This window comes from Macaca fascicularis, chromosome 3, assembly GCF_037993035.2.
Source record: "Macaca fascicularis isolate 582-1 chromosome 3, T2T-MFA8v1.1".
Lineage (NCBI taxonomy): Eukaryota > Metazoa > Chordata > Mammalia > Primates > Cercopithecidae > Macaca > Macaca fascicularis.
The window spans coordinates 195718097-195744106 of NC_088377.1; the positions used below are offsets into that span (position 1 = coordinate 195718097).

The following is a 26010-nucleotide window of genomic DNA, read 5'->3' on the forward strand; positions in this document are numbered from 1 at the left end:
TGAATTCCATGTACTAAGTTGGCTGGCTGTTTTTTAATACATATTATTTGAAGATTCTCTTGAAAATTGCTTGTATCATGCTGCTATGTTACAAGAACATAGTTTTCATGCATTCTGGTATGGAATGTGTATGTTGCTGTCACTTATTTAATAATCATAGTCACAATCAATCAGTACAAATATTTATGGCCCTAAGTACCCTGAGATCTGTTGCTTGATACATGTCTGAACATTTTGGACAAAAAGAGGCCAGTTTGGGACAATGAGATGGCCTTTTAATAGAGAGAATTTTTTTTTCTTAACAATGATCTAGGGGTTTTTGGGGGGAAACACACACCCCCTTCTCCATGGGGACTGAAAATGCTCTTGTCCATGTGTTCTGTCACAAGCAGATGAACAGGCTTTCAGCACCGGCACTGGATTTTATAAGGCATTGAGTTTGGTTATCATCATTATTGCTTTTACCAGTTTATTTATTCATTATGGTGCTGGCCACAAAGCTTATGCATGCTGAGCGTGGGTTTCAAGTTTTGAGTTTTGCTGAAACATTCAAGACACAGACGTGGGCATCACAGGTCGTGAGTTCTGTTTGACAATGATGCCACTGATCACCCATGTTGCTTCTGACTTGGTAAAAGAAAAATTGTACTTAGGAAAAGCTGCCCTCATATAACGTGTATTTATACGGTAGTTAAATAAGGCCAGTCAAGGGCTGTAAGACAGCCAATCAGAATTTTGTTTCTAAATGGACATGTTTCTAAACTGGTCTATGACGTGCTGATGGACAGAATTTTGCATTTGAAAAATTGCCATCACAAACTCTTGAGCCTTCCATTCGCAAACCAGTTGCGAGGGGCTTTACCAAACTGACTTATCCAGGTTACAGGTGTAACAAGTTCCTGTAGCTAATGGCTCTGCATTTTTTTTTTTTTTTTTTTTTTTTTTTGAGATAGAGTCTCACTCTGTTGCCCAGGCTGGAGTGCAGTGGCAACAATCTCAGCTCACTGCAACCTCCGCCTCCCAGGTTCAAGCAGTTCTCCTGTCTCAGCCTCCCAAGTAGCTGAGACAGGGCCTACAGGTGCGTGCCATCATGCCCGACTAATTTTTGTATTTTTCTGTTTGGTAGAGATGGGGTTTCAACCTATTGGCCAGGCTGGTCTTGAACTCCTGACCTCAGGTGATCCGGCCGCCTCAACTTCCCAAAGTGCTGGGATTACAGGTGTGAACCCCCCGCGCCCGGCCTCATACTTCACTGTTTATAAGTGTGTACTGGACACATTGCGAAACACGAACGTTCCCTGGTCCTGTCCCCAGAGACTCCAGTTCAGAGGGTCCAGAAATCTGCATTTGACCTGCACACTCAGGGGGTGCTAAGGCTATTTTTGTCCCATCATTTTGAGAAATACCTGAAGCTGTTTCAAACAATGCTTCTCATAATGTCAATTAGTCTTCTCCTTCTGTCGTAGGAACTAGATAATTATTATTTCTTTTGTCCAAAATCCTTTGGATTATACAGATGCATTATATCTGGAGGCAGTAATTAAGCTCTGGCCTGGCCCACTTTCCTCCAGATTAGCATACTGATTACGCTGGCCTTTCCTTACAGGTCCAGCTTTCCAACAAAATCATCACTGTTTGCTTTCCTTTAGGCCTACATGTTCTTTTCCTCTGTTACACAATGTTCGAAGTGAAACAAAGATTTCTGTCTTTCCTTTTGTGTTGTATGTGTCATGACTAAAATGCATGCCTCAGGTCTCGGTCTGTCGTAAACTGTGGTTATTTTTTTAAAATCCATTTTACCTATAAGAACAATAAAGGCGTCATTAGGCTTTTTAAACCTATAACAATTTAAAGACATTGGGTTATAAAATAATGTTTAACCTGGATTGATAGAATTAAAGTACAACATTAACAGTCTGCATTTAGTTTAAGATAGAAACTTAGCCCTCTTGTTCCGAGTATGTACGACTTCATGAAAACCTAAATTTTGCTACTTAAAGTTCAGACTATGTTTTTATAGTTTCAGGTAGAAATTATTTGGAAATGTACCATGCTACTGTAAAAAAAAAAAGCCACCATTAACCCATATTTTCTCCTTTTGTAACACTGCGGAGTTACAATTTCCACACAGATGACGTGCTTGCAGGGCCTTTAGATGCATGTGGCTGCTGGCTTTCACCCTAAAGGTCCAGACTGGTGGAATCTTCAGCCACCGCTTCCCCCTTCCCTCTCCGGCTGCTGCTGGCTTTGGGGTTGTGATCTGCTTCCCACTCTCCCTGCGTCTGACTCGCTCTTCCATTTTTCTCTCAGTGCATGGTCAATTCTTGTCTTCACATTTCTTCCCTTCTCCCACCTTTGCTTCTGAGCTGCTCCCCTGAGCTGTGGGGAGTGCGACTGGGATCATCAACATTTTCGAATCAAGGTGCTCTTATCTTCGGATCAGCAAAATAACCCATCACAGAAACGACTGAATTAATGACCCTCCAGATAGCTGAGTCTCTTCTGCGTTTTCGATCAGGGCCTGCTTATACTCAGACATTTCTTGTTTGTTGTTGCTGCTTTTATGTTCGTGGCTGTTTCTGAGCAGAGAGAATTTATTTTATTTTATTTTTGTTTTTATTTTTTTGAGATGGAGTCTCACTCTGGTCACCCAGGCTAAAGCACAGTGGTGCAATCTCGGCTCACTGCAACCTCCGCCTGCCAGGTGCAAGCAATTCTGCCTCAGCCTCCAGAGTAGCTGGGATTACAGGCACACGCTACTATGCCCCATTAATTTTTGTATTTTTAGTAGTGATGGGGTTTCACCATGTTGGCCAGGCTGGTCTCGAACTCCTGACCTCAGGTAATCTATCTGTCTCAGCCTCCCAAAGTGCTGGAATTACAGGCGTGAGCCACCATGCCTGGCCGAGAATTTCATTTAAATTGTGGATTACTGGGCATTAATTATGTTTGTGTGAGAGAGAGTGGTAGAGGGACATTGACAGAGCAACAGAGACAGAGAGAGGAGAAGGAGAAGGAGGACGAGAGAGAGAGGGAGAGGGAAGAAGGGAGGGAGGTACTGAGAGAGATCACACCAAACTAATTGCACTTTCATGTGAGTCGCTGCCACAGGCTGCCCTGGGCCAACACTTTCCCATCAGTTTCACTAGTGGAGTTGACCTCATCGGAGCCTCTTTGCTGTCTTCTGTGAGGCTGAAGCCATGCAAAGTCCTGCATTTTCCTCCATCTACCCCTAGGTCCTTGGGTTTATTATGGTCTGTGTTGGCTGTTAGCACCTTTGTGGAAAGATAAGAGCCACCAGTAATGAAGACTGAGTAAATGAGCCAGTGAAACAGAGATGGGGATGTGCGCCCAACAGGCTCCTGGATGATTATTGACGGACACGTGTCAGCTGCTAAATGTTATTTAAAACTTGTTCTTTCCATCCTAAAGTCATTTGTTGTCCTCCTGAATATGGAAATACAATGATTAGAAGGCTGTTTTACCATCCTGAGATATGTGCACCATTGATTTTGTAATTTGTTGCTACCTTCTACTTATAGGAAATGGTCCATGATACATAAAAGAAATTTATGTCAGAGCTTTTCACAGTGAATAAATATTAGGAAGAAAATACATTTAGACAATAGAAGGAAGCGGTGTAATGGGAGATCCTGCAGTCAGGTATGTGTCGTTTATTTTCTCCCAATATTTTTTATAGTTGCTGTGTGAATATCTTACTTTTTAAGGTGCTCAATTCCACATTGGCCTGATATTTCACACATTTTAAGGCATAGTGGGAGAAGGAACCAATCCTGGCCTTTCTCTAGGCACTGATGTCAGTAGACAAACTGAATAATTAATATCTGACTTCTTCTAGAACTTATTTGAGGTGGCTTACAGAATCCTCCCCTGGCTTCCTATTGTGGTTTGGATAAAATGCAAGACCAGTGGCACAGTCCACGAGGCTGGGCCTGGTTTTGTTTGTGCCTGTCCAGCTTCATCTCAGATGCTTCACACCTCACTCCTGACATGTAGCCACACATGCACTAGGTTACAACTGCTCCATTGCACAGGAGACCTGCCCTGGCTGCTCACCACCGCCTTCCTGTATACTCTTCAACTCTCAACTCAAATTCTCTTGCTCAGAGCGCCCTTGCCTGCCCCAACACCTCAGTAAAAGTCAGCACATGCCCCATCATTATAATCCCTCATGGCACCTGGAATTCCTGTCCATTGTCCCACCTCACAGTGTCACTGGATTTGCCTGAGGTCTCTCTCTCCCACCGAGTGCAAGTGTAGGGGTGTCTCTTCAGTTCACCATGTTAGGCCAATGCTCGCTGTCACAACATTGGGATCCAGTACATGTGGTTAACCACTGCTATTGTGAAATATTACAATGCAAAAACTGTGGAACCTGTAAACTCACAGCTTACCAGGTGAGTGTGACCTGAATTTCCTAATGTGAAATAACCCATCCAGGTCTAGAAACAGAGGACAGCCAATACCCCGCAGCTCTTGTACCTGGACTTCCTCTTTCCAGTGGCAACTTCTCTCTCCCCGCTGAGTTATGTGGCGTCTTGGGTTTCATGGAAATGTCTTTCTGGCTTGTCTTCATGGACTTACATGTGAACCACTTACTGAGTGTGGTTTACCCACCGTGTGGAACTTTTTACAAATAGAAACATTCCTCTTATATTCTTTAGTGTCTGATCTATGTCACTTAAAATTATATTTGTGAGGTTCATTCGTGCTGTGCATGTCGTCAGAGGTTGTGATTTGCATGGCTATATGGCATTCTGTTACACGGAATACACCACTCTGGTAGACAGACCAGTGACACCTCATGAAGATGTCCGTATCCCATTTCCTGGTACCTACGACTATGTTAGCTTCCCTGACAAAGGAGACTAAGGTTGCAGGTGAATTAAGATAGTGCGATTACTCATCAATTGCCTCTCTGCAGCCTATCATTTCTCTGATGCTATTTGTTTTTCCATTATACTGGACTATGTGAAAATGCTGATACTAGGCTAATAGTTGTTTAACATGGATGTGATGAATAGATTCCATTCTAGGCCAGCTATAGTTTAAAAATACTACAGCTTTCTTTTTGAGTAATTTGATACTTAAAATAGCGAAGACCTCAGGAACAGCCCATCCTCTTTGAGACCCGTGAACATTCTGCCGTGCCAACTGTCTTGGCTGGCATTTGCTTCCACTTAAATTAGCTTCCTCCTGTCACAGAGGGACCCATACTACAAGGCTGGTGGATGATGACAAATTTGATTCTTGAAAATCTGTTAAGGTAATTGCAAAATTTCACTCAGTTTCCCTGGGAAAATAACTATACCTACTAGTAGAATCACCAGCCTTTTCAAAGAAAATGTATACATCAAATTAGCAAATTAGTTATTTTAAAATTGTAAATCAAAGGCCTAGTGTGGTGACTCATGCCTGTAATCCTAACACTTTTGGAGGTTGAGGTGGGCAGATCCCTTGAGTCCAGTAGTTCAAGACCAGCCTGGCCAACATGGCAAAACCCAGTCTCTACAAAAAATACAAAAATTAGCCAGGCATGGTGGCTCGTGCCTGTAATCCCAGCTACTTGGGAGGCTGAGGCAGGGAGAAATGCTTGAACCCAGGAGGCAGAGGTTGCAGTGAGCCAAGATCATACCACTTACACTCCAGCCTGGGTGACAGAGTGAGACTCCATCTCAAAAAATAAAACAAAACTAAATTCAATTGTAAACCAAGAATGTGGTTGGAATTTCCACCTAGTTTTCAAGTGTAAGTGTAGGTGGCACATGCCGGAAAACATAGGAGCACGCCCCTCAGGAAATGCCTTCTCAGAAATGGCGCAGGGCTGGGGAGCAGGTGGCTGGACGAAGCATCAATGCTTGCTTCTTCGTGCATTCGGCTTCTTTGTTTTCGATTTCAGAAATCCACTCAAACTAGTTTAAGCAAGGAAAATGAAATATCTCCTAAAGGTCGGGCGCCGTGGCTCACACCTGTAATCCCAGCACTTTGGGAGGCCAAGGTGGGCGGATCACGAGGTCAGGAGATTGAGACCATCCGGGCTAACACGGGGAAACCCTGTCTCTGCTAAGAAAATACAAAACACTAGCCTGGCGCAGTGGCGGCGCCTGTAGTCCCAGCTACTCAGGAGGCTGAGGCAGGAGAATGGCGTGAACCTGGGAGGTGGAGCTTGCAGGGAGCCGAGATTGCACCACTGCACTCCAGCCTGGGCAACACAGCAAGGCTCCATCTCAAAAAAAAAAAAAAAAAAAAAAAAAAAGGAAAGAAAGAAAAGAAAAGAAAAGGAAGAAATATCTCCTAAAGTAGCAGGAGTGTATTATTAAATCCAAGGGAAAAATGCATCCAGGCCTCAGGAGGAAAAGTCCATCCAGAAATGGAAAGCCAAGAGGAACTCATTCTGTCTCTTTGAGCTTCTTACCTTTTTGCCTTTGTCCTTTGCTTTTCATTCTCTTTGGTTCTGAGCCTGTCTTCTTCATTCCTCTCATTCTGTAAATCTGCTTTATTTCCTTTGGAATCCTTACACCATATGGCAGCCGGCACTTAACTTCCCTCCCCACCTTCCGTTCTCATGGTTCGTGACAGCAGCCAAGAACGACTTGGAATATTTTAATCCCACACCGCAAATCCTGAAGCAGACTTTTGACCTAGGTTAGGCCAATTAATTGTCTTTGGCTGAGGAGGAGAGGAGAGGGCTCACAGACTAGAAATGTGGCTTCCGGGGCCCATGGATGGAGGAGGAGGGCAGCTGAGATCATCTGACTGGGGTACTCTTCGCAATGCCTCTGTACCATGCTGGAACATTGTACCAGGGTGCCAAGCCCTTTTTAAAAAGTGAGCTCAAATTATTTTAGTCTCTGCCATTCAATTGCTGGTGGTTCTTGCCTTTGAGACTCGTTTGTTAGTTACTTAATATTTACTGAGTGCCTGCAGGGATTTTTGACTTTGGGAAGTGATGTGTTGAGCATGCCAAAAAGCTACCCAGTATAGAAAACTCATCTCAAAATCGCCTGTGGGTTTCAGTGAGTCTATGCAAAAACAGCCATTATCTAAAGATGCCTTCAGACACTGTTATCATACACAGCAAGGTGAAAGATACAAATGCTCAATTTTAAATTCTGCAGCTTACTTCATAGCCATCTTTTCACTGAAAGGGATTTGTCTTGGGCCTGATGTGTTGGGACATGTTTTTCTGTGGATGATCGGGTCACAGTGCTGCTGCATTTGGAAATATATAGAACAACTTGATACCTTTAAAACATTATGTCAAAATAGAACCAAAGTAGACTGAGCCCTGAAAGCAAGACTAACTTACATTTTGAATCAATTTCATAAAAGAATCTATCAGGCCCTGTCAATTCAACTGAAGAGCCTAAAATAATTTGAACTCGGAATCTGCAGGTAAAAATAATCAAGAAGAAATGTTAACAGATAGCTATTGCATCAATAATTTGCCTGTTTGTTTGTTTTCTAGAAGGATTGACAGAGCAGAAGTTAATTCTGCAAACACAGGTTTGCTGACCTTCAAGTAAAGGGCTGACAGCTGCCTCAGTAAGGGTGGTGGATAGGATTTCTAAGTTCTGTGCCCTCACACAGCAACATCAAGTCATGTTATGTAAAACAGGCAACTTTAGAAGTTCCCAAATGTATTTGAGAAAAGTAGAGTGGATCACAGATGAGTCTGTGAGGCACGTATGGAAAGAGTGTGGGAGAGCCCTGGGAGAACCTGAGCAGTGAGACGTCCCTTCTCCACACGGAGGACGTGGTGGACACTGCCCAGCGGAAGAGGGGCACCTGCAGGTTTGTGTCTGGATGTACCGGAAGCATTATCTCCTCTGCTTCCACTAAGATGATGATGATGATGCGTAATTAATTGCCAGTCCTCAAAAGTTGGGCAGATCAACCAAAATTAACTTCTAATTAATGAAATAAACGGAAGTATTGGGGAAGGTAGGATGACATCGTCTTCCTCCACCACCGCCTCCCATTCCTGCATTGGTTGCTTCGGTATTTCTGAAAGGGCTGCTCAGCCGCCCACGCCTGCAGCCTCTGCAGTTATTAATTCATACCTTGTGGCCATATCCGTTATCCCATTCTCACCCCTACAACCAGCAAAAGCACCTCAGAAGTACTCACAAGAAACAAAGTGACAGTCATAAGGAAAGGAGCATCTCAGGGAGTGGGAGAGCTTCCCCTGCTAAGAGCATGCAATGCTTTATTGGACAATGAGTGAGGGTCCTCTTGCTCCAACAAGACTGGCTCGTGTTTCCATCTCCAGCCAGCATTGTGAATCCAAAGCAGCCGCTGATTTATACATATCCTCTGGAATTATTTAAAGCTGTCAATGACTTAACCTTGGGTCTCTATATCCTAGAAAAGGCCCCTTTCCATTTTGGGAGCGAGACATTGTCTTCTAGTCTTAATATACTTCTGCAGGCTGCCTGATAGCAGAAGAGATTGATTGGTTTAAAGATAGATTATTATGAGAGAAATAATTTACTTCACTTCCTCCTTCCCTAGTGAGAAGGCCATCTGGTTGACCCCTCTGCCTTTAGCTAAGGGACATAGAATGCACAATTGCCAGCTGTCCCCACTGTGGCTGGCAAGGCTGGACCTCAGCTGTCCCCCAGGGTCCCTGCCGTGCTGCCCCTGATTGCTCCAGTCTTCTCCTGCAGGGGTGTGTCTTTAGGAAGAGGCTTTGGTTGATCGTGAAATCATCCTCCAATCTCACTTCTGTTGGAGGTGACTTCTTCTGTCCCTTTTGCTGCATACGGCAAGACTTACATTACATGAAACAAGCATGTCGTGGGATGTGTGCCTGGAACATCCACGGTGGTTACTGGCTGCTTGAGGAATGCCTCACTTTATTGTGGAGTCACAATTATGGATCCAATAGCCTGGATCAGTCTGCTTTGAGGACCCAACACAAGTTGAATTTCTGATTTCCCCTCATTAAAGCTCAGGATGCAACAAGAATTTGGAGGATCACAGGTTTTGGAATGTGACCACTCTAGCCCCTTCACTTTCTTTATCAAGAGTAGGAAATTTAATGCACTTTCGAGTTCCTTCTCTATTACGTATCGTATGTTACTAAAACATTACTTAGTGGTGATAGCAATAAATAGTAAATTAGTATCTTATGTTTCTATAATTTTGATAAATTATAGTGTGCTTTCAAATACATTTACATTTCATCATCATAACACCTAAGCAATCAGTTCCTTTTGTCTCCCACTCCTTTCCTCCTTGCAGCATTCAAAAATCATCTCCACCTTAGAGTTCTCATTTGAATCTTCTCCTCTTCATAAGGCACAAAGTCTGATAAAGGTAGCAAGGCAAATTCATGAGAGATATGAAGCTCAGGCCAAGATGAGATGTGTCAGATTTTGACACAGAGAGGAGAGAACAGGAGTGCATTCCCTGATGGAGAAGCATGGGTTCTATCGGCTGTCGCTGGGGAGAAAATTAAAGCAGCCTGCATTCGGGCCCTCCCTGAATCAGTTTATAGACATTGCGGTATCTGTAATTATTATCTTCATCAGTGTTTCTTGCACTTCAGATATACAATTAGCACACACAAAAATCAAGCTGTAATCACAGGTTACGAAGATAATAACATTGGATAAAGGTGAATTTGATGTGTCAAATGAAAACGTATAGCTTGGTTTTAGTTCATTGTTTGTTTTATTTTTGCCTGAGTTAAAAATAAGTGTGAGCAGCAGTGATGTCACGAAGGACAGGTTTGCCACCGACGCGTGTCAGTTTGCATTACATCTTGCAGGACCCATTGCTGCTTATGGCCTCATTCATGCACCTGGACTTGCATTAACCCTTTGCTTTCTGCATCCATCAGTGATCGCCTTCGTTACTTGTAAAGGCGTTTATCCGTCCGTTCATCCACCCCGCACACAGTCTCTGTGTACTGTGTTGTCCCGGGTCTCGTACCAGGCATTAAGACATTGAACACAGGGCCGGGCGCGGTGGCTCAAGCCTGTAATCCCAGCACTTTGGGAGGCCGAGACGGGCGGATCACGAGTTCGGGAGATCGAGACCATCCTGGCTAACACAGTGAAACCCCGTCTCTACTAAAATACAAAAAAAATTAGCCGGGCGAGGTGGCGGGCGCCTGTAGTCCCAGCTACTCGGGAGGCTGAGGCAGGAGAATGGCGTGAACCCGGGAGGCGGGGCTTGCAGTGAGCTGAGATCCGGCCACTGCACTCCAGCCTGGGGGACAGAGCCAGACTCCGTCTCAAAAAAAAAAAAAAAAAAAAAACAAAGACATTAAACACAGGAAGATAACTGTGCCCTTAAGTAGTTCACCCCCTAGCAATGACACATGCGTGATGATAATATATGAATACATGTATTAAGGTAATATATATTAAATGGATAAATTAACAGTGGAACAGTGTTACAGAAAGGCACTCACAGAGTGTTGTGATCGTGTCCAGGGGGAAGAATAATGCCGATGAAACCAGGCAAGACTTCCTACAGTGTCACAGGTGATATTTTAGCTGATAAGTAAAGACTGCAAGGGGATTTGCCTGGCAAAATGAAGATGAAGGGAAATTCCAGGAAACAGAAAAGTTGTAGGGTGTGTTGAGGAAAAGGGGGCATGGAAGGGAATGACTTGCTCCAGGAACAATAAGGTATGAGCGGAGTGGGGTAGAATCTAGATTTGGCTTAGAGGTAGAAAGAGGACAGACTTGCCATGTCACAGGTGCAAAGGGTGTTTTTTCCTTGGAAACAGAAGGCTAGAGCCTCAGAGAGGGCTCTACATGCAAAAGGGATACATAAATATATCCTGACACCTAGGTCTATATGACCTTCTCAAAATAACGCTGTTGGCTAATATCTTTCTATTGTATGCCCAGAATTCAGCTACTTCCCACCACACCCACCACTGCCACCCAGGACAGACCCCCATTAGCCCTGTGACTTGTTGGCCACTCCTGTTCCCACCCTGACTTCTGCAGGTGTTTCTTCTAAGCAGCAACCCTGGCCACCTTCCTTAGTGGGAGCCTTATTTACACACTGCTGTGCTCACACCCCTTTCACTCAGAGGTAAGTGGAAGCCTGCACCTGGCCCTCAGGCTCTGCACTCCCTGGCCCCTTACTGCCCCCAAACTCCTCTCTCAGAACAGTCACCTTTCTCTCCCACTCTGGCCACTGCCTCCTTGCTGTCTCCATGAAGCCTATGCTGTCTCACAGGCCAGGCACCTGCCACTCCCTCTATCTGGATTGTCTTCTCAGATGTCAGCTCTGCAGATTCCTTCAGTTCTATTCTGATGTCACTTTGCTAGAGATCTCTCTGATGCAAACAGCTCTCAGAGCCCCATTGTCCTGCTTTTCTCTTCTCTTCATGAGCTGATCTGCTTATTGTTTGACCCTTCCCCCATTCCTGCACTTGATTACAAGAAAAAAAAATATGAAAAAAATGAAAGCCATTCAATTTCAGTTGATAAGAGTGTCAGTGTCTGTTTTATTCATTCCTGTATTCAAGGTTCTCAAAACCTAACCTGGCATAGTAAGATAAACATGTGTTGGATGGATGGATGTGGATTGACAGATATATGGATGGATGGATGATGAGTGAATGGGTGAATGCATATGGATGAATAGATGAATGGGGGAATGGATGGATGGATGTGGATGAATAGATGGATGGATGAATGGATGGATGTGGATGAATAGATGGACGGATGGATGGATGAGTGGATGCACGGGTGAATGGATGGATGGATAGGTTGATGAATAGATGGATGGATGGATGAATGGATGAATGGGTGAATGAATGTGGATGAATAGATGGATGGATGGATGGATGAGTGGATGGATGGGTAAATGGATGGATGGATAGGTGGATGAATGTGGATAGATGGACGGATGGATAGATGAGTGGATGGATGGGTGAATGGATGGATGGATAGGTGGATGAATGTGGATGGATGGATGGATGAATGGATGGATGGGTGAATGGATGTGGATGAATAGATGGACGGATGGATGGATGAGTGGATGGATGGGTGAATGGATGGATGGATAGGTGGATGAATGTGGATGGATGGATGGATGAATGGATGGATGGGTGAATGGATGTGGATGAATAGATGGATGGATGGATGGATGGATGAGTGGATGAATGGGTTAATGGATGGATGGATAGGTGGATGAATGTGGATGGATGGATGGTGTGGGTGGATGGATGGATGGATGGATGGATATGGATCACTGGTTAGAAGACTTATTCTTCTTAAAGAAAATGGTTAATTGTGAACATACTTTTCCATTTTAATGGACCTCCAAAGTATGCAGGTTGTCACAGAATAGGGAATATGTTATAACCTCGCTTTCACCATGCTAGTCAAAACATATCTAATTCTACTGAGAAACGCACCTACTGAAACTCAGTGTGCCAGGGGATAACCTAGGGAGTTCTCTTGACTTTCACAGAAAGCAGAGTCAATCCGACTCAAAGTTTTAACAGTTCAACACCTGCAAGTTGGGAGGAAGTCTGAATTTGGGAAGCCAAATTAGATATTCAAAGAAACACATATTAGCCTGCATTCTAACTTGAAAATTATATCTATGCTGTGGTTGTACCTATTTAAAAGTTAAATGTGTATATAGCCCAGAAATAGAAATGAATATGAAAAAGCCTTAAAAAGTCAATTTTTTGGAGAGAGCAAGGTGATCAACAAGGTTTTTCATCACTTTTTTCCTCTTTAATTTGTTTCCCGTTATTGTTGTTACAATGTTGCTTGTGTAGTAAAAGAAAATTTCCTGCACCCTGAAAAACAAAATTTGGCAAATAAAAATGGAATTTAGTAAAGAATATCTTTATCCCTGTGGGTTTTAATACAACAATGCTGCCTGAAAGACAATGTGATGCATCTGTACCTAAGAAACGATGCATATGATCCAGAATCACTCCAGTCGAGTAGGATATGCATCGATGCCTCTGGGTCATCTTACTGTGCATTTTTTTCATTCAATAATATATACCAGATTGGTTTTCTGTGCAAAATCTTATCTTAGTCCAGTGGGCATGGAAGAAGCACAGTCTTTGCCCCCCTTTCATGAAGTGTCCTTACTCTCATTCATTTCTTTACCCACAGTACCAGCTTCCACAGTTTTGTATCTTTCATCTCTATCTTATATATGTCCATAGAACTTCTGCTGTGTTCCTCCTTATTAATGTCATCTATTTCTGACTTCCTCCCTGAAGGATCAGTCCCCCAGGATTTCCATGAGATGGCCATTTACCCTGCTCATTTCTGGGTGAAGCAGCCCTTTCTATTATCAGGCAGTACCAATGGTTAGACATCCTGAAGTTTCTCTGTTGCACAATTAGCCTGTGTTAAATTTCCTTTTGGTTCTAACTCTGCTTTCTGGAACATGCTCCCCAGTCCATGTGATATGCCTTCAAATGAGTGAGGACTTTTAAGTATTTGGTATTTGAGGCTAAACACTTCCTTCAACTTTACTTCATGTCATATGTCTTACAAATATCTTAACTTATTTCTAAAACATCTTTCTAAATAATATTCTCTATGTCATGATCTGTAACAATATCCAGCCACTGTCAGATCATGAGTGTGTTTGGGCCAGGGAGGGGCTTATCACTGCAACATTCGTTCAAATGAACTTTTGTAAGTAAATCAGTCACATTATTGGCTGGTCAAGTAATTGATGCAAATCCAAAGTCCTAGGGTTTTTTTTGTTTTGTTTTGTTTTATTTGCATATGGACTTTGACCAATGCATCTATTATATAATAAATGTGTTTAAAACAGAATTTAGAAGTCTAGATTACTCTTATGAGAAACAATATTCAGGTCAGGCTCCGTGGCTCATGCCTGTAATCCCAGCTCTTTGGGAGGCTGAGGCCAGAGGATTGCTTGAGCCCAGGAGTTTAAGCCTAGGCAACATAGTGAGACCCTACCTCTACAAAAAATAAAATAAATAAAAATTAGCCAGCCTTGGTGGCACACCCCTGTAGTCCCAGCTGCTTGGGAGGCTGAGGCAGAAAGATCATGTGAGCCCAGGAGGTCGAGGGTGCAGTGAGCAACAATCACACCACTGCACTCCAGCCTGGGCTGGAAAAAATTTAAAAAAATTAAAAATGAAATAGAAACAATACTCAAAAGATATCAATTATTTGAGTTAATGAAGACAACATTAATTTTATCATTCTGGTTCATGAATCAGATTTGATCTTGACATTCTGTTTTTAATGGTTTCCTTGGAATTTCATCTTAACCGTGTTTGAGGAATGTCAACTGGGCTGTGAAAAATTGCGTGCACTAGGTTGCTTGTATGAATAGTACCACTGAAAGATTCTTGCTAGTCACAGACTTGACAAAAAGGGCTTATTTTCTTTCTGAATTCGGGTGAAATGAAAAGCTGCTGAATTAGCAAGATCTAATTACTTATCCTTGGCCCTGGCCAGTGATTTTCTCCCAAAGAAAATACTACCTACTAGGAAATGAGATTGAATCAGTGTAACTTTCTGTAGCTATTTTGTTGCTCTTGGATAGTCTTACTTTTTAAGTTCTAAAAAGCTACTCTCTGATAGATGAATTAAGTTATAGATGGCAAATATGAAGACTTGTAGAAATTCTAAACTACTGTAGAACTCTTTCCTACTAAGCCTATAATGGCCCTGTGAATTTTTCTTAATTTAATAGCCAATATAGCCAATATTAAATATTTGGATGATATTGCATATTGTCTATTTTAGTTTGTAGCAATTTGATACATTCTAATGAACTTTTAATTTCTGATGAAAATATATTTATACATTGCATTGTCTACTTTTTGAGACCGTCTTCATTCTACTTCATTTTGGCTTGGTTACTGAGTTGCAATTATGTACACTATAAGAGGGTATTCTCCAGACTATGCATGGGTAGAAGTGGTCCCTTTGCAGTGTGACCACCTGTCCTTATTTACTCCTGTATAATTAATAATAATCATCTATATGTAACTATTATGTTTATTATTATTAAGCTTTCATATGATCCTTTTTGTCTCTCAAAGAATCACAGTTTCGACTAAAATTTATATGATTCCTCTAATTTGCAGCGATCTGAAAACTTGGTCGCTGCAGCCAATATGCATGATGAATTTCCTAGACTTATGTAGTCCTTAGTACCCCTCAGCAGTGTCTCCAGAGTCCCTCTCTCACCTGCCACTCTTGCTGCACTGCAAGAGGTTCTCTGGAATGGACTGAAACCTAGAATAAGGATAGGTGAGTTGCCCAGTGAAGAGAGACCAGGAAAATCTTGAAACCTTGAATGAGGAGTTTATATAGAAAAAATAAAAGCCTGAAGGCAGTGCGATGGGCAGAAGTTGGTGAAAATTGGCACATAGCATGTGCTAAATAAATATTTAAATTTGGTACTCTGAAATAGAAGTTGATCACATGGATGTAAAAAAAGGGAAAGATGACAGAGGACTTGGAGCTGACAAGTTTAATCCTAGTTGGATTGGATTCAATGAGGGTATGGAGTTTAGCTGTGGAGAAGGAAAGTTCCAAGATGACCCTCTACTATAGAATCTGGTTTATCAGGAGGAGGAGCATTAGGTTTGCACAAAAGCTGTAAACATAATAATATCAGATTCTTTCTTGAGGTAACATTTGGCCATCGTACAGGAAAATGACAGCCCAAGGCTCTGGGGCACTGAAGGCAGAAGGGTACAGAAGGGAACTAATAGTAGCTTCAAGGATGGGAAGATACCTCTCTCACTGTTTTGTGTCTTGGTTATTGATTTAAATGAAATATGTCTATTTGGCGTATTTTATTTCCTTATTTCACTCACTGGGATTTTCTTTGTTGTTGCTCTTTTTAGGAACTGGTGGGGAGTAACCCTCCACAGAGGAATTGGAAAGGAATAGCGATTGCACTGCTTGTCATTCTGGTCATCTGCTCCTTGATCGTCACCTCGGTCATACTTCTGACACCAGGTACTGTATTCATTCTTGGAAAAGCAAGTCGCTGTCAGAGAAAAAGAGCATAATTTTACCTTGCAATTTTTATCTAAGTAACCACCTATTACATAATTTATTTTTCCCAAGTTCTAATTCTCGCTATGCCATATGATATAATATGGTTTCAATTTTAAAAATTCATTTTATATGTTTTGGATTTGTTTATAAAGGTGTTTACTACATGGAAATGCTTGGCATATATTAAAATTACATATACAATTACTTATTCATGCTTGATCAACTTAAAGACAGTGGAATAAATATAATGATTTTATATATTTCATAGAATTTCTGGACATTATATCAAGGGTGAATTAAGAAAATTATTAAAACAACATATGTTGAGTGTGAACTCAGGAGAAGGTGCAAAATAGGTACTACTGAAGATTACATAAAGTATAAACCAGTGTCATAAATCTCTCAGGGGAGAAAAGACACTAAAACCAACAGAAGAAACCTACAACAAATACAGATATATACATGCACTATTGAGTAAGCCAAAGAAAAGTGCTATTGGAGTTGAGAGGAGAAAGAGAAATCTTTCAAAAGAAAGTTCATGGAGAAGGTAATATGTAAAGTGGTCTTAATGGAGTAATGGTAGGAATTTAGTAGCCAGAGAGTGGTAGGTTTAGGGACAGAAGAAAGCCTTTGCCTATAAAATAGTAATATAGGGTCGGACGTGGTAGCTCATAGCTGTAATCCCAGTACTTTGGGAGGCTGAGGAGGGTGGATTGCCTGACATCAGGAGTTTGAGACCATCCTGGCCAACATGGTGAAACCCCATCTCTACTAAAAATATAACAATTAGCCAGGTGTGGTGGCAGGTGCCTGTAATCCCAGCTACTCAGGAGGCTGAGGCAGGAGAATCACTTGAACCCGGGAGGCAGAGGTCGCAGTGAGCCAAGATTGCCCCTTTGCACTCCAGCCTGGGCAACAGAGCGAGACTCCATCTAATAATAATAATAATAATAATAATAATATTACAGGAGTTATCATAGGAAAACATTGTGGCCATAGATAAAACAGTATGCAACTGTTTCATCCATTCTTTTTATCATATTAGATGCCTATTTGTGTGGGCAAAAAAGTTTCAGTCCTCAGTAAAGAGATAGACAAGCATTAGACCCTAAGGTGAAGAAAAAGTAGATATTATAAGGTAAAACCTTTTTCCACAGATACAACAAATGTGGGCAAATTATAATCCAGGCTTAAACTATTACCCCAAAACCTAAATGAGAAAAGGGTGGTCTGTACCCTGATACCAAACTAGATAAAGATATCACAAGAAAACTCCAGACCAATAACCCTTGTGAAAATAGATGTAAAACCCTTCAACAAAATAGTAGCAAACTGAATCTAACTACATGTAGAAAGATTATATATCATGACCAAATGGGATTTATTCCAGGAAAAACAAATTGACTTCTATGAAAATCAACCAATATATTATACCTGCATGAATAGAATAAAGGGCAAAAAGCACATGATCGTCTGAACAGACACATAATAAGCATGTGACAAAATCCAAAAACCCTTTCCTGACAAAAGACTCAATAAGCTAGGAAAAGAAAAAAACATCTTCAACTTGACAAGAGTCTATGAAAAACCCAATAGCTAACATCATACTGAGCAGCAGAAGACTGAAATCATTCTCCCTAAGACCAGGAGATGGTAGAAAAGGATGTTCATTCCCAGCATGGCTATTTAACATTATATTGGAGGGTCTAGCCAGAGCTATTAGGTAGGGAAAAAACACCCCAGGACATCCAGATAGGAAAGAAAGAAGTAAACCTGTCTCTATTCATAGAAGACATAATGTTGTATATAGAAAATCTTAAGGAATCCACAAAAAACCTATTGTAATAATAAATGAGTTCAGCAGGAAGGAAGATTTCAGACCAAAATGCAAAAACCATTTGTATTTTTAGCCATGAACTATGAACAATCCCAAAATAAAATTAAGAAAGTGATTCCACTTAAAATAGTTTAAAATGGAATAAGATACTTAAGAATAAATTTAACAAAATAAATAAAGAAGTATAAGACTTGTGTACTAAAACTACAAAAAAAATGGAAAGAAATTGAGACCTAAGTAAATGGAAGGATATCTTATATAAATTGATTGAAAGACTTCATATCATTAACATGACAATACTCCCTAAATTGATGTTCAGATTCAACCCAATCTCTATCAAAATCCCTCTTTCTTTCTTAAAGAAACTACGAGTTGATTCTGAAATCCATATGAAAATGTAAATGACTCAGAATAGTCAGAACAATCTCAAAAAAGAATAATTCAAAGACTTACACCTCCTGATCTTAAAACTTACTGTAAAGCTACAGAAATCAAAACAATATGGTACTAGGATAGGTATAGACATATAGATCAATGGAATAGAATTGAGAGTTCAAAAATAAACCCATACATCTATAGTCAATTACTTTTTGACAAGGGAACCAAGACCATTCAGTGAGGAAAGAATAGTCTTTCCACCAAATTGTGGTGGTACAACTAGATATTCACATGCAAAAGAGTGAGGTTGGACCCCCAACTCATATGATATACAATGATGAACTCAATGTGGACCAAAGACCCAAATATAAGAGCTAAAGCTATAAAACTTTTAGAAGAAAACATAGGGATAAATCTTTGTGACTTTGAATTAGGCAATGGTTTCTTACATGTGACAACAAAAGTGCAAGCAATCAAATAAAAATAGATAAATTGGACCTCATCAAACTTAAAACATTTTGTGTATCAAAAATGCTATCAAGAAAGTGAAAGACAACCCACAGAATAGGAGAAAGTATTTGCAAATCATGTATCTAGTAAAGGTCTAGTATCCAGAATATATAAACAACTCTTACTACTCAAAACAAACACACAAAAAAACAAATAATTCAATTTAAAAATAGGCAAAGGATTTAAAGAGACATTTCTCCAAAGAAAGACAAATGGCCAAAAAGCATATGAAAAGATGCTCAACATCATTCAGCCTCAGGATGAACGAAAATCAAATCACAGTGAAATACCACTTCACACCAACTAGGATGATTATAAGAACCAAACACAAACAAAAAGTGGAAAATAACAAGTATTCCCAGGATATAGAGAAATGGGAACCTTCTTACATTACTAGTAGAAAGATAAATTGTGTGGCCTCTGTGGAAAATAGTTCAGTAGTTCTCCTAAAAGTTAAACACAGAGTTACCATCTTACCTAGTAATTCTACTCCTAGGTATAGACTCAGGAAAACTGGAAACATATGTTAATATAGAAACTAGTATATGACGTTCATAACAGCATTATTCATAATAGCCAAAAAAGTGAAAACAAGCCAAATATTCATCTCCCAGAGAATGGATAAATAAATGTGATGTGGCTGGGTGCAGTGGCTCACACCTGTAATCCCAGCACTTTGGGAGGCTGAGGCGGGTGGATCACAAGGTCAGGAGATTGAGACCATACTGGCTAACACAGTGAAACCCCATCTCTACTAAAAAAAAAAAAAAAAAAAGCAAAACAAAAAAAAAACTAGCCAGGCATGGTAACAGGTGCCTGTAGTCCCAGCTACTCGGGAGGCAGAGGCAAGAGAATAGCTTGCCCTTTGTCAGATGAGTAGATTGCAAAATTTTTCTCCCACTCTGTAGGTTGCCTGTTCACTCTGATGGTAGTTTCTTTTGCTGTGCAGAAGCTCTTTACTTTCATTAGATCCCATTTGTAAATTTTAGCTTTTGTTGCCATTGCTTTTGATGTTTTAGACGTGAAGTCCTTGCCCATGCCTATGTCCTGAATGGTATTACCTAGGTTTTCTTCTAGGGTTTTTATGGTTTTAGGTCTAACATTTAAGTCTCTAATCCATTTTGAATTAATTTTCATATAAGGAGTAAGGAAAGGATCCAGTTTCAGCTTTCTACTTATGGTTAGCCAATTTTCCCAGCACCATTTATTAAATAGGGAATCCTTTCCGCATTTCTTGTTTTTGTTAGGTTTGTCAAAGACCAGATGGTTGTAGATGTGTGGTATTATTTCTGAGGGCTCTGTTCTGTTCCATTGGTCTATATCTCTGTTTTGGTACCAGTACCATGCTGTTTTGGTTACTGTAGCCTTGTAGTATAGTTTGAAGTCAGGTAGTGTGATGCCGCCAGCTTTGTTCTTTTGACTTAGGATTGTCTTGGCAATGTGGGGTCTTTTTTGGTTCCATATGAACTTTAAAGGAGTTTTTTCCAATTCTGTGAAGAAAGTCATTGTAGCTTAATGTGAATGGCATTGAATCTATAAATTACCTTGGGCAGTATGGCCATTTTCACAATATTGATTCTTCCTATCTATGAGCATGGTATGTTCTTCCATTTGTTTGTGTCCTCTTTTATTTCACTAAACAGTGGTTTGTAGTTCTCCTTGAAGAGGTCCTTTACATCCCTTGTAAGTTGGATTCCTAGGTATTTTACTCTCTTTGAAGCTATCTGACAAAGGGCTAACATCCAGAACCTATAAAGAACTCAATCAAATTTACAAGAAAAAAACAAACAACCCCATCAAAAAGTGGGCAAAGGATATGAACAGACATTTCTCAAAAGAAGACATTCATAAAAAATGCTCATCATCACTGGCCATCAGAGAAATGCAAATCAAAACCACAATGAGATACCATCTCACACCAGTCAGAATGGCAATCATTAAAAAATCAGGAAACAACAGGTGCTGGAGAGGATGTGGAGAAATAGGAACACTTTTACACTATTGGTGGGACTGTAAACTAGTTCAACCATTGTGGAAAAACAGTGTGGCGATTCCTCAAGGATCTAGAACTAGAAATACCATGTGACCGTAGTCATGCTGCTATAAAGACACATGCACACGTATGTTTATTGCAGCACTATTCACAATAGCAAAGACTTAGAATCAACCCAAATGTCCATCAGTGACAGACTGGATTAAGAAAATGTGGCACATATACACCATGGAATACTATGCAGCCATAAAAAAGGATGAGTTTGTGTCCTTTGTAGGAACATGGATGCAGCTGGAAACCATCATTCTCAGCAAACTATCGCAAGAACAGAAAACCAAACACCCATGGTCTCACTCATAGGTGGGAATTGAACAATGAGATCACTTGGACACAGGAGGGGGAACATCACACACCGGGTCCTATTGTGGGGAGGGGGTAAGGGGGAAGGATAGCATTAGGAGATATACCTAATGTAAATGACGAGTTAATGGGTGCAGCACATCAACACAGCACACGTATACATATGTAACAAACCTGCACATTGTGCCCATGTACCCTAGAATTTAAAATATAAAAATTTAAAAAAGCAGCCATCCTCAGCCCTATTCCTCACTCCTCCCAGAAGCAAACGTGTTTCAACTCTTGTAGCTTGTTCTAATTATAATGTTACTGATTTTTCAGTTTTAGCAGTTATCTATTGATTTTTAGTTACTGAAGTTTAAGATTTAACTCATACCTCTTGTCTCTAACACCTACATATGTATTTCTGATCCCCTAGCTGCCCACTGTAGTTTCATTGTAATTTTGGTTAGATGAGTGCTTCTCACTTCTGGCTGTACATTAGAATCACTAGCAAACTTAAGTGAACAAATCTAGATACCTGAGACTCACCCTCACAGATTCTGCTTTATGTGTTTTGGGGAGGATCCTGGGTATCTGTGTTTTTAAAAAAGTTTTCAGTTGCTTCTAATGTGCAGCCAGGTTTGAGAACCACTGAGTAAATAATAAATAAATCAGTATTTATCATGACTGTGTAAATGCTTTGCATAGCTGAGCTATGTAGTAAGTCATTACTTTTCCTTTCTTGCTCATATTCTCCCCGCCCCCCCCCCCCAAAAAAAGAGAGAATAGCTTGAACCTGGGAGGTAGAGGTTGCAGTGAGTCGAGATGGTGCCACTGCACTCCAGCCTGGGTGGCAGAGCTAGACTCCATCTCTAAATAAATAAACAAATAAATACTTGTGATGTAACCATACAACAGAATACTCCTCCGCTGTAAAAAGGAATGAAGAACTGATCCATGCTGTAACATGAAGTAACCCTGGAAACGTCATGCTAAGTGAAGGAAGGCTGGCATAAAAGGCCACATACTGTATGATTTCAGAATAGGCAGATCCCTAGAGATAGAAAATAGATTTGTAGCTGCCAGAAGCCAGAGGCGGGGAGAAAATGAAATGATTGCTAACAGGTATGAAATTTCTTTGAAGGGGGATGAAGAAATTATTCTGGAATTTGATAGTGGTGATAGATGTATGACTCTGTTAATATTATATATTTTAAAAACACTGAATTGTATACATTAAAAAGATGAACTTTATGACATGTGAAATTCATCTCCATTAAGCTGTGAGTTTAATAAAAAGATGAGAAAGCTGTTGGGGGAAGAAAAGTGTAACCTGGCCACAAAAGTGCCAGACATACTAAATTGCCTTAAAAACTTGTCTAACCCCAAAGAGGCTTCAGTAGCAGTTCTGGGAGAGACAGTGTTGCAGTCTCCTGCGTGAGCGAGCTTCGTGAATGGACCACAGTTGCCTGGAACACTCAGGCTGAGGATTCAATCCAGTGCTTCAGTGCCCAGGAAACAGATCCTTTCACCTGTTGAAATCAGATGACCAGGGTTTAGAGGGGTTGGGGGAGGAACTGCAAAGCCAATCCTCATTTTGTTTTATGGTGGTGGTGCTGATGATCTCACATGGCTGGGGACTTTAACCACTACCTATTTCTAATTAATATAGAGGAACTCAAGTTTTCCTCAGGGTCTGTGGAGCGTGTGTTTCTGCCTCTGCTTTTCTTTGAGCAGAATTGCGCTTTGTGTAAGAATGTGATTACTGCAGATTCGGTCTCATGGTTGTCTGGCACTCCCTTTGGGACTTAGAAAGCAGTGGTGTCTAGTGGTTTGCAGTTACTCCCACCTTCCAAGGTGCGTGTGAACATTCATGTCACCCAGGTCCGAGGGCTGTCACGAGTGTCACTCAAGAGTGGAATAAGACTGGGTGCGGTGGCTCACGCCTGTAATCCCAACACTTTGGGAAGGCGAGGTGGGCAGATCACGAGGTCAGGAGATCAAGACCAGCCTGGCCAACATAGTAAACCCCCATCTATACTAAAAATACAAAAATTAGCTGGGCTTGGTGGCAGGTGCCTGTAATCCCAACTACTCAGGAGGCTGAGGCAGGAGAATGTCTTAAACCCGGGAGGCAGAGGTTGCAGTGAGCCAAGATCATGCCACTGCACTCCAGCCTGGTGACAGAGCAAGACTCTGTCTCACTAAATAAATAAATAAATAGAGTGGAATTAAATGGCTGCCTGGAGCTTCTCACACAGAAATGTCCACAGCAGCAAAGCGGGTTGAGAACCGGGTCCTGGGACCCTGTCCTCCAAGCTCAACTCCAGGCCTGGCAAGCAGTAGCCCTGTGTCTTCTCCACTCACAGGGAGTAGTGGCAGGCCTCCTCCCTCCAGTGCAGCAGCCGACCCTGCCAGCATCTGCATTTGGTTCTTTTGCAGCCGATACAACCACAGCAGCCTCTCCTCCACAGTAAACAGAGGATGCAGTCGCTCGGAACCCTTCTCCCTCCACGCTGAGGGCCACTTGTCAGGGGCAACTGCTCCTGGAGGGTCTCTAGTGAATGGCTGGATTCCAGAGAAGGCTTTGAAGAGAGGACTTTGCTTTTCTTTTTCCATCACAATATACATGCAGCTGAGCCTTGCCTCACCTTTTGGTTCTGCTGGGCTTTCGTGGGTTCTGTTTGTTTCTCTGGGCTGTGCTGCCCTGGGACTGGGTGTCCAAGGTGTAGGCCTCTCCCACAGGGCTGCACAGTGAATGTTGCACTGCTGCTCCCACATCGAGGCCTGACTGCATCCACTCTCCTGCAATACAGCAATGGCTTGTGTTTTGGCATCAAATTCCATCAGGCAGAGGAGGTATCAAATCATTCAACCTGCCACTAGCTCCAGAGCGGTCTCGAATTCACTAATGTACAGAGCAGTGTCACCTCGACTGAGAATGCCTGCCAACAGAGCCAGCGTGAATGATCCCAGCTAGGAGCTGAGAACTCCGTGCTAAGTGCCAGACAGAATGTGGAAAGAGAAGATGCCAGTGTTCCCCATGAAGCTGAGTCCACGTAAAGACGATACATGTGCAAGGAGAATTCCACAGTAGTGTTATCATTAAGCAAAAATAAAAGTCAAAGGCAGGGTGTGGTGGAGGCCTGTTGAGTTGCGTAGATAGCGGAAATGCTGACCTAGAAGACTGAGATCCGCACCAAGGCAGTAGCGGCTTCCACCAGTCAAAGTGACAGATGAGAATCAGTCTTCAACAGTGGAGAATCCAAGTCGTAACAGTCACACTTCGGATATGTTTGCACACAGTGTTGAGTGCATTCGTACCCAACATTGCTTCCATTTTGGTAGCTTTAGTTAGAAATTGTAATATGTGCTTTTTTTAAAAAAAAATAGTATTTTTCAAGTATTACCAGTCTTGTATTCTGGTTTATTGAGACTCAGAGTACAGTACCTGCTTTCTACTTAATTAGAAAATCCATTCTGAACCCGCCTGATTCAGTCATTTTGTGAAAGTGGTTCCTGGCACCCAGGGGCCCCCTTGTCACCCTGGTGAGAAGAATCTCACACACGTGGTGGAGTGTCCTTTTGATGACGCAGACCTGGAAGGGCCTCATGGTAATCACTCTGAACAAGGCATCTTGTCCTGAAGTGCAGTCTAATTATCACCAGTTATGCACAATTTATGTTTTAGAAATCAAATTAAAGTGTTTAAGGCGATCTTGGTTCCAAAGGGATTTACCAAATGAGAATGTGTCCTTTTCAATTTTGTCATTCATGTCTCCCTTGCTGGTCTATGTTCTTTTCTAAGTTTCTTCTCTTTGGAATAATAGGCTCGACGTTACATTTTTTATTTTCAGATATTAAATATGTGTCTGTCTACAGTAGGCCATGCACAGTGTATGCCTTTTGTTAGCAGCTACAGTTCTCGCATTCTGATGGAAACGCTGTGACCTTCTCCAGTGCCACAATCACTTATGTGGGAGTCGGAAGCTCCAGCAGGATCAGATTTGCATGAAAACATCCCTGACACTTGGCTTTTATGGAAACTCACGTTAGAGCAGGTGGACAGTGGTTTGTGACGGAAACACTAGAACACTTTTAGGTGGTCCGTCAATGAAAAGCCTTGGATAATTCAAAGTCATAGTGAAGGGAGGTTCTGGGTTAAGGGCAAGCACAGGTTATCAGAACGCAAGACTCGTCAGTCTTTTGGGTAGTAATGTAACATAGAGATTATTTTTATGGAATTAAAATGTTGTCACTGTTTAATGTCTGTGACCACATTGCCAACCCTCACCTTATCTTTTTAAAATTCTTGAACAAATAATTTCAAAACATTTTATTGAAGGATATACATATAGGATATATAGTATATATTTAATATAAATATTATATAGAAATTAAATATATACATATAAACACATGTAAGTAAGCTATTTTTGAATTCTGATGAATTTTAAAACCAAACATGATTCTATAATCAGCATCCAGGCCAAAAAAGCAGAATATAGCCAGCATCCCAAAAGCCCCACAGACCCTTCCCATCATGAATCCCCTCAAGAGCAACCTCATTTCTGACATCACAGAGTAGTATTATGAGTTTTTATATTCTTTGCATTTATGGCATAAATGTAATCATCTGGTATGTCTACTTTTATGCCTGCTTTTGTTCTATATGTTTGTGAGATTCATTGTTATGTTTTAGGTTATACTGCTACCCAATTTTTAACCTATATTGGATTATCTTATCATAAAGTCCCACATAATCTCAATGAAAATTGCAAAATAGTTCACTAGTCATTTAATAGCCTTTGTGTATATCATAAAAGGTAACGCATACCTCCTACTTTTTGTCTTGTAGAAATAGGTGGTTTGCTCCATATCTTTTGGGCACTTTCTCTCTGTTATGGCTCCTATATTAAATTCAT

At 41.2% G+C, this 26010-nt stretch overlaps 1 protein-coding gene across 7 annotated transcripts in view; it reads left to right on the forward strand.

Moving 5' to 3' along the window:
- The window catches only part of DPP6 (dipeptidyl peptidase like 6), a 1022456-nt gene that overhangs the window by 560512 nt on the left and 435934 nt on the right, over nt 1-26010 (forward strand). For all 7 annotated transcript variants that reach the window (XM_005551244.4, XM_074036440.1, XM_045387368.2 and 4 more), the window contains exon 2: nt 15869-15983. In XM_005551244.4, the coding sequence (XP_005551301.3) occupies nt 15869-15983 (115 nt within the window). The remainder of the gene's footprint in view (nt 1-15868; nt 15984-26010) is intronic.